The sequence below is a fragment of the Girardinichthys multiradiatus genome, chromosome Y (genome assembly GCF_021462225.1).
Source record: "Girardinichthys multiradiatus isolate DD_20200921_A chromosome Y, DD_fGirMul_XY1, whole genome shotgun sequence".
In the NCBI taxonomy this organism is placed as follows: Eukaryota; Metazoa; Chordata; class Actinopteri; order Cyprinodontiformes; family Goodeidae; genus Girardinichthys; species Girardinichthys multiradiatus.
In genome coordinates this window covers 39,953,666-39,962,609 of record NC_061818.1, presented here as the reverse complement: position 1 = coordinate 39,962,609, position 8,944 = coordinate 39,953,666, and the positions used below count along the sequence as shown (strand labels likewise).

Below are 8,944 nucleotides of genomic sequence, written 5' to 3'. Positions count from 1 at the left end.
TAAGTCCCTGGTTCTGATGCTGCTTCCTCAGCAGATGATGGTAGAAGAGATCACACTTTCCACAACAGACTTATAGAAGATATGCAGCATCTTGCTGCAAACACCAAAGGACCTAAGCTTCCTCAAGAAGTACAGTCTGCTCTGTCCCTTCTTGTAGATGGCTTCACAGTTGCATCTCCACTCTAGTCTGTTGTCCAGGTGAACACCGAGGTATTTATACTCCTCCACCACCTCCACTTCTTCTCCTATGATGGAAATAGTTTTTGACTTATTCCTGTTTCTCTTAAAATCTACAATCATCTCCTTTGTTTTAGTCACGTTCAAAATGAGATGATTGTTTCCACACCATGCCACAATGTGGTCCACCACCTTCCTGTACTCAGCTTCTTGTCCATCTCTGATCCACCAACAACTGCAGAATCATCTGAGTATTTCTGCAGATGACAGGTCTTCCACAAGGTGCTGGAGAATCCTGCAGAGGTCCTCTCCACAGGCCTTCAGGACTCCAGGGCTGACACGATCTGGACCTGCAGCCTTGTTCTGGTTCACACACAAGTGGAAGGAGGCAAAGGGAGTCCCATCATCTCCTGATTTGGCTAAAGACAAATATGTAGAAGGGTCCATGGCTGAGGTGGAAGATAAAACATGAGGTGTGACAGAAAAACTATTGGTTGAAGGAGGGTGGGATGTCTGTTTGGTTAGAGGCAGGAGAGGAGAATGCTGAAATGGTTCCTGAACTAAACCTATTGAAGACTGTGTTCAGTTTATTGGTTCTGTCCAGACTTCCATCTCTCTGATTCACCTTCTGTTTGAAGCCTCTGATCTTCTTCATTTTTGATCACACATCTCTGATATTGTTCTGCAAGAGCTTGTCCTCCAACTTCTTCCTGTACACCTTCATGTTGTCTCTAATCTTGACCCTAAGTTGTTCTTGTAACCTCTTCAGTAATTCTCTGTGTCCCTTCCTGAAGCTTTTCTTGTTCAGTAGTTCCTCCAGGTCACTGGTGATCCAGGAAGTTTTAAAAAGGGGGGCAGAGAAGAAGGAGCTGCACAGTGATTTGCTCCATCTCAAACTGAGGTCGCCTGCTCTGGACTGAGTCCCTCTGAGATGGATGCATGACCTGACCAGGTGGACACCACCTGTTGTTAGTTGATGCTCCAGATGTTTAACAACAGTCTGTTATGTTCAGGGCTGGAATCAATGTTTAACTAATAATAAATAATTAGCCTTGTTTAAATTTTCCTAAACATTTTACAAAGATCCAACTTTTTAAAGGAAGCTCATGAAAACGTCCATCTTGTTTTCTATTAACAAACACAAATATTAAATATTGTTGTGGCCTGAGGTCATTTGATGTGCATAGGACTGTGGTTGCATATTGAGGATTTGTTTGCCCAGCTGTGCAGTTCCACGTCTGGGATTGGCTGAGTTTTCCTAACTCCTCTTTCTGGAACCTGACTGGACTGTTCATCTCCTGCTCCTCCAATCACAGAAGAGACCCTCCTATTTGAACTCAGCTCACCTGTCTCTGAGGGTGGCTGTGATTTACTCTGAGCAGCTCGCCTCTTTGTCGGCCGTCTGGTGATTTTGACCCTGGTTTGTTTGTAAAAACATTTGTTAGCTCTGTCTAGTATTACCATGTCTAGGCTGCAGCTAAGAGGTTATGTAGAGACCTGTGTACCATGTTTTGCTCCTGTCACGTTGTGTTCTCTGTCAATTAAGTTTATTCGGTTCACCTGTCCAAATTAATCTGTCTCCTTGCTCCACCTGATTTTCACGCCATATATACACATCTGATCTGTTAGTCGTCGCGGAAACATCCTTTCAAATCATGCTCAAGTCTTGCGATTTCATCATGCCAAGCCTGTCTTGCCAACCTGCCCATGTCTGTTTTTGCGGTCACCATCTGTGAGTGAGTTTTTGTTTTTTATTAAATTGTTTTTCACCTACCGTCATGCTGCCTGCTAGTCTGCATTCTGGGTTCGTCCGTTGTTCACGTCCTGACAGAATTAGCATAATGCCTATTATTTACATCTGTAATCCCCTACAGTTCACATTGTTTTTAAATTATTTTTTTTATGAGTTAATTGCTCAGAATCTTTAATAAGTTACTGAAACACATATGTACAACACGCATATATACAGTATACAGACCAAACGTTTGTACACACCTTCTGATTCAAAGAGTTGTCTTTATTTTCATGACTATGAATATTGTAGCTTCACACTGAAGGAATCAAAACTATGAATGAACACATGTGGAATTATATACTGAACAAAAAAGTGTGAAACAACTGAAAATATGTCTTATATTCTAGGTTCTTCAAAGTAGCCACCTTTTGCTTTGATTACTGCTCCTCACACTCTTGGTATTCTGTTGATGAGCTTCAAGAGGTCGTCACCTGAAATGGTTTTCCAACAGTCTTGAAGGAGTTCCCAGAGATGCTTAGCACTTGTTGGCCCTTTTGCCTTCTCTCTGTGGTCCAGCTCACCCCAAACCATCTCCATTGGGTTCAGGTCCGGTGACTGTGGAGGCGCAGCACCCCATCACTCTCCTTCTTGGTCAAATAGCCCTTACACAGCCTGGAGGTGTGTTTGGGGTCATTGTCCTGTTGAAATATAAATGATGGTCCAACTAAACGCAAACCGGATGGAATAGCATGCCGCTGTAAGATGCTGTGGTAGCCATGCTGGTTCAGTATGCCTTCATTTTTGAATAAATCCCCAACAGTGTCACCAGCAAAGCACCCCCACACCATCACACCTCCTCCTCCATACTTCACGGTGGGAACCAGGCATGTAGAGTCCATCCGTTCACCTCTTCTGCGCCGCACAAAGACACGGTGGTTGGAACCAAAGATCTCAAACTTGGACTCATCAGACCAAAGCACAGATTTCCACTGGTCTAATGTCCATTCCTTGTGTTCTTTAGCCCAAACAAGTCTCTTCTGCTTGTTGCCTGTCCTTAGCAGTAGTTTCCTAGCAGCTATTTTACCATGAAGGCCTGATTCACACAGTCTCCTCTTAACAGTTGTTCTAGAGATGTGTCTGCTGCTAGAACTCTGTGTGGCATTGACCTGTTCTCTAATCTGAGCTGCTGTTAACCTGCCATTTCTGAGGCTGGTGACTCGGATGAACTTATCGTCCGCAGCAGAGGTGACTCTTGGTCTTCCTTTCCTGGGGCGGTCCTCATGTGAGCCAGTTTCTTTGTAGCGCTTGATGGTTTTTGCGACTGCACTTGGGGACACTTTCAAAGTTTTCCCAATTGTTTGGACTGACTGACCTTCATTTCTTAGAGTAATGATGGCCACTCATTTTTCTTTACTTAGCTGCTTTTTTCTTGCCATAATACAAAGTCTAACAGTCTATTCAGTAGGACTATCAGCTGTGTACTGTATCCACCTCCTGCACAACACAACTGATGGTTCCAACCCCATTTATAAGGCTTGAAATCCCATTTATTAAACCTGACAGGGCACACCTGTGAAGTGAAAACCATTTCAGGTGACGACCTCTTGAAGCTCATCAACAGAATGCCAAGAGTGTGTGGAGCAGTAATCAAAGCAAAAGGTGGCTACTTTGAAGAACCTAGAATATAAGACATATTTTCAGTTGTTTCACACTTTTTTGTTCAGTATATAATTCCACATGATTTAATTCACAGTTTTGATGCCTTCAGTGTGAAGCTACAATATTCATAGTCATGAAAATAAAGAAAACTCTTTGAATGAGAAGGTGTGTACAAACTTTTGGTCTGTACTGTATATACCCACATACAGGGGTTGGACAATGAAACTGAAACACCTGTCATTTTAGTGTGGGAGGTTTCATGGCTAAATTGGACCAGCCTGGTAGCCAGTCTTCATTGATTGTACATTGCACCAGTAAGAGCAGAGTGTGAAGGTTCAATTATCAGGGTAAGAGCACAGTTTTACTCAAAATATTGAAATGCACACAACATTATGGGTGACATACCAGAGTTCAAAAGAGGACAAATTGTTGGTGCACGTCTTGCTGGCGCATCTGTGACCAAGACAACAAGTCTTTGTGATGTATCAAGAGCCACGGTATCCAGGGTAATGTCAGCATACCACCAAGAAGGACGAATCACATCCAACAGGATTAACGGTGGACGCAAGAGGAAGCTGTCTGAAAGGGATGTTCGGGTGCTAACCCGGATCGTATCCAAAAAACATAAAACCACGGCTGCCCAAATTACGGCAGAATTAAATGTGCACCTCAACTCTCCTGTTTCCATCAGAACTGTCTGTCGGGAGCTCCACAGGGTCAATATACACGGCCGGGCTGCTATAGCCAAACCTTTGGTCATTCATGCCAATGCCAAACGTTGGTTTCAATGGTGCAAGGAGCACAAATCTTGGGCTGTGGACAATGTGAAACATGTATTGTTCTCTGATGAGTCCACCTTTACTGTTTTCCCCACATCCAGGAGAGTTACGGTGTGGAGAAGCCCCAAAGAAGCGTACCACCCAGACTGTTGCATGCCCAGAGTGAAGCATGGGGGTGGATCAGTGATGGTTTGGGCTGCCATATCATGGCATTCCCTTGGCCCAATACTTGTGCTAGATGGGCGCGTCACTGCTAAGGACTACCGAACCATTCTTGAGGACCATGTGCATCCAATGGTTCAAACATTGTATCCTGAAGGCGGTGCCGTGTATCAGGATGACAATGCACCAATACACACAGCAAGACTGGTGAAAGATTGGTTTGATGAACATGAAAGTGAAGTTGAACATCTCCCATGGCCTGCACAGTCACCAGATCTAAATATTATTGAGACACTTTGAGGTGTTTTGGAGGAGCGAGTCAGGAAATGTTTTCTTCCACCAGTATCACGTAGTGACCTGGCCACTATCCTGCAAGAAGAATGGCTTAAAATCCCTCTGACCACTGTGCAGGACTTGTATATGTCATTCCCAAGACGAAGCGACGCTGTATTGGCTGCAAAAGGAGGCCCTACACCATACTAATAAATTATTGTGGTCTAAAACCAGGTGTTTCACTTTCATTGTCCAATGCTATTATTTACACAAGAGGTGCATCACATTCGCAGGGCTTCATTTGGTGCAACAATCACTACTGCCAATAGATGTCGACCAGGGGAAATGAATGAAGCTTCGGGTAGTGAACCACTTTATGACACAATGGTTCAAAATGATTCTATGCTTCAAAAAGCCTCATTTTGACATCACTATTTACAGGCATTTGCGAGCTTCAGAAGTCTCACTTTGGGATGTTGCTTGTTAAGTTTTGAGGGACTGAAAGCTTTTTATTTCAGTTCTTTTTGGTGAATCATACTTTTGGAAATATTAGTTTTAGGTCAACTCCATTGTAGACTATGTCATATTGTAGACTGTTCTTGTTTCATCTGATGTTTTTTTATTTATTAGAGATTATGTATGTTAACCTCAACTGATGGTTTGTACTAGTTCTAGTACCCTCCTTTTGTTCTGCTTTTGTCAAAACCTGAACCTGATGGAACAATAAACTGCTTTCATTTCAAAACCCACCTAGATCTGGTTTAATGTTACTTTCCCTGAGTGGAGGATCTTTTTCTTCTCTACAGGACAAATCACAGAAAATAAAAATAAACATTTTATTATTGAAGCTGAAGAGTTTGAACCTCCTGACTTATGTGTTGGACTCACCTGCACCAGGTATGTCTCAGGTTTTCCCTGCTTTTGCACGGTGCTACAGGTCTTCTGTTCAGCCACCAGGTGGCAGCAAAGACCGTAGCAGTTGGGCCTCTGAAAGGGAACGCGCGTTGCCATAGAAACGTTTTTGTTGATTCCAAGCCTGAACTCACCTGAACACGGAGGAGCTGCTCAGGGACCGGTTCAAAGTTCTGTTTCAGAGAAGGTCTTTCGGATCTTCTGACTCTGTAAACCGGCCCTGATCCATCTGACCCACATCTGTAAACCAGTAGGTACTGGTCTGATCCACTGGTCAGAAAGCAGTAGGGGATGAGGTACAGTAAAATTATCTTGTGATCCATGATTTTTGGCCTGCACATGCATATTAGCATCCTCTTTAAGGGTGGAGAGTCGACCTTCTCTCTCGATTTTCTCAGCCCCTTCCAAAACAAACAGCTTCTTCTCCTTTAGTGGCTGTAAAACTTAACTTTAGAAATGTGTGAGGTGGTCATATTTGTAATGTATTCTCCTAACTGGGGTATTTTAATACATGCAGGACACAAAGATCTTATGACATGGGGGGTTAAAAGATGCTATGGGTGTTAAATTGGTACCATTTTTACCCATCTCATAGGTTAAAGTTCACAGCCATTTTCAGTCATATTTAATCAATTAGAATCTCAGTTCTGATGGAAATATTCTTCTTTTTATTAAGCCCATATTTCTCTATTAAAATGTTTTTATTGGCTTGTTGTAGTATTCTGATTTTAAATGCTGTCTTCTCATTGGCTGGAAGAAGAAAATCATCATAAATACCTGAAATAAAGGAGAAAACATCAGTTTGTGTAGAATGAATATATGATATAGATTCATTCTATCTGTTATATAGATTCTATATGTGTTTCACTGATGGAGTTACTGTAAGACATTAACTTTTTTATAATATTATCATTTATTGAACACAACTGAATGTGATAGAGTAACAAACATTAAAATTTTAGCCATTTGCCATAACTGAGAAACAGATAAATGTTTATAGTTTGTTTATATCCTATGAATTATGTATGAACTACACTAGAATAAATAAAAGAACAAATGAATGACATTTTTAAAGTTTGTCCTGTTGTCATTTTTATTTTATTTTTCAGTTCCTAGTTAGGCAGCTTTAAAGCTCCATGAATGAGTGTCTCATGTGTAGCCGAGCTGAGGAAAATAACAATGACTTGAAGATATTATTGGTTGAATTTTATCTAGAACTTGAGCAAAGTCAAAAATCATTTCATTGATATATTTAGTTTTTTCAAAGTCAAATGTGTCTCAACTGTACCTCGTCTACCCGACACCTCAGATCTGATCGTCCACCTGCTGAAAATCGTCCTGCTGGAAGTTTCAACCGGAGCATCCTCATCATCAGGTGTTGTGATGTCACAGCGTGACGTCATCGACTTCGCGGCACTGGAGAAGGAGCTGCAGGCAGCGGTGGAGTCTGAGAGAAGATACCAGCGAGAGAACCAAGCCAAGCTGAGGGCCGTGAGCCAGGGAGTGGGATACGATCAGTTCAGGTGGGTCCTCATGAAAACCTAGGGCCCGGTTCAGATTCTTTAAAGATTTATGACTTTGCTGTAAGAGTTTGACAGAAGCTTTAATTTTCTCAGTATATCAGGATCACTGATTTCAACGAGCTTCAAGACTCTTTCAAACATTCCTGTAATCCATGATATAACTCCAGGAAATGTTGAAAAGACTCAAGAATTTAAGGAAATTTTATTTAACATTCCTTAAAAAAATTACAATAATGAAACATAGCATTCCAGGCCTCGGCGAGTTGAACATTAGGAGTAAAATCGGGATAAAGCTATAAAAAAATAAAATAAATTAACTAACAATGAGCTCTGAATTAGACTTAAGTGCAGAATTTGTCAGGTTTGTTTCTGGGCGTTTGAGATGATGCCTGAGTGTCCCACAAATGCTCTGAGGTTCCTTTGGGATCCTGAAAGGGTTCTTTAAGGATTTCTTTAGATTGGTCTAACTGACCTCGTGTTGATTTCAAATTTCCAAGATATTCTACTGTGTTGGACTCATTTTGAAAGGCAAAAAAGGGCAACAACGGATTATTTGATTTAGGGTTGAAGGAATTTGCAGGATGATCTCAGGGTTACTTACAACATGCTTGAAAAACACTAAATCTAATTCCCTAACAAGGATTTATGTAGGATTATATGACAGAATTGCTGTTTCCTGGTTTTAGTAGCTGGATTTCCGAAGACACCCTCGGGTTTCATGTTTTTAGAGGCTCCTTGAAGCTGTGAAAGTAATTCCAGGAGGTTTCTTCCTTGTGTCTTTTCAGTAATTCTCTGAAGATTTCAAAAGTATATGGAGGGATTCCCAGATTTCCCACAAATGTTTTCTAAATTCTTTGAAATAATTCAGGTTTTTTTTTATAACCCATAAACGGTTTTGGAAAAATCACTGAATTTACTAAAACTGGTAACATTTGAATATTCCAGGGAATCCAGGGAGTAATTCCTCAAGGAATATTAGGATATAATTGTAATTTAGTTTTTATCGTTGTTGGACATTCCCAGACTATCTAAAATATTTAAGAATATCTGAAAAAACATTTACATTTCTATCAAGGACTTCTTGGAATGTTCTGGAATTTTATAAAAATATATGAGAGAGTCCCATGATTAATATCTGGAATTATTAAAGACATTAACAGGAAAAAATCCCGGACTCTCCTTGATGTTGATCACTGGATGAGTTCAGGGCTGCTTTTTGTGTCTTTAAAAGTAAAAACATGATGTTAAATGAGGTCTCCTAGACCGTCCAATGACATTCCAGGATGTCCTTGACGTGCTTGTAGAAGTTTAGAGATTTTTCCATAAAGCGAGCTGGCGTTTCCAGGTTCATGATGTGTGTTTCTGGTTCTCAGAGGTCTGGTTCTGTCTTCTCACCTGAAGCCTTTGGACAAGAAGGAAAAAGATGGAGCTCCACGGAAACAACCATGGAACCCTGTTGCTCCAGGAAACAAGTGATGGACCATCACTCGAGGCAACATGGATCAATCTTCATCCAGGATAACCTCTGTGTTGTGGTCCAGCTGTTTCTTCTCTTTGGTTTATGAAAATGTCAGATTCAGAAGATGTCACATGATGTAAAAGCATTATTTTGATTTTTATCTTTTTAATAAACAAGAACTGCAGACGTAAACAAACATCTTTTCCTCTGATGTTTTAAGGTTGTATTCATACCAGCAAAGTCCTTTGGTCCGCTTGTTTGGTCC

At 41.1% G+C, this 8,944-nt stretch overlaps 1 protein-coding gene across 2 annotated transcripts; it reads left to right on the top strand.

The window, feature by feature from the left end:
* The first annotated feature begins 5,803 nt into the window (after positions 1 to 5,803).
* LOC124863779 (coiled-coil domain-containing protein 103-like) lies at positions 5,804 to 8,871 on the top strand. 2 transcript variants are annotated; one of them, XM_047358265.1, is made up of 3 exons: positions 5,804 to 5,947; positions 7,007 to 7,220; positions 8,594 to 8,871. In XM_047358265.1, the coding sequence occupies exons 2-3, from the start codon at positions 7,081 to 7,083 to the stop codon at positions 8,694 to 8,696; spliced, it is 243 nt and encodes an 80-aa protein (XP_047214221.1). In that variant the 5' UTR covers positions 5,804 to 5,947; positions 7,007 to 7,080; the 3' UTR covers positions 8,697 to 8,871. The 2 variants fall into 2 exon arrangements, with proteins under 2 accessions (XP_047214221.1, XP_047214220.1); XM_047358264.1 differs by having other exon boundaries at positions 5,804 to 5,993.
* Positions 8,872 to 8,944: the final 73 nt, after the last annotated feature.

Excerpts from the sequence above, each read along its gene's own strand:
- LOC124863779 (XM_047358265.1), top strand. The coding sequence starts at position 7,081 with ATGTCACAGCGTGACGTCATCGACTTCGCGGCACTGGAGAAGGAGCTG. Across the intron at positions 7,221-8,593 it reads GTGGGATACGATCAGTTCAG|AGGTCTGGTTCTGTCTTCTC; the intron begins GTGGGTCCTCAT and ends TCTGGTTCTCAG.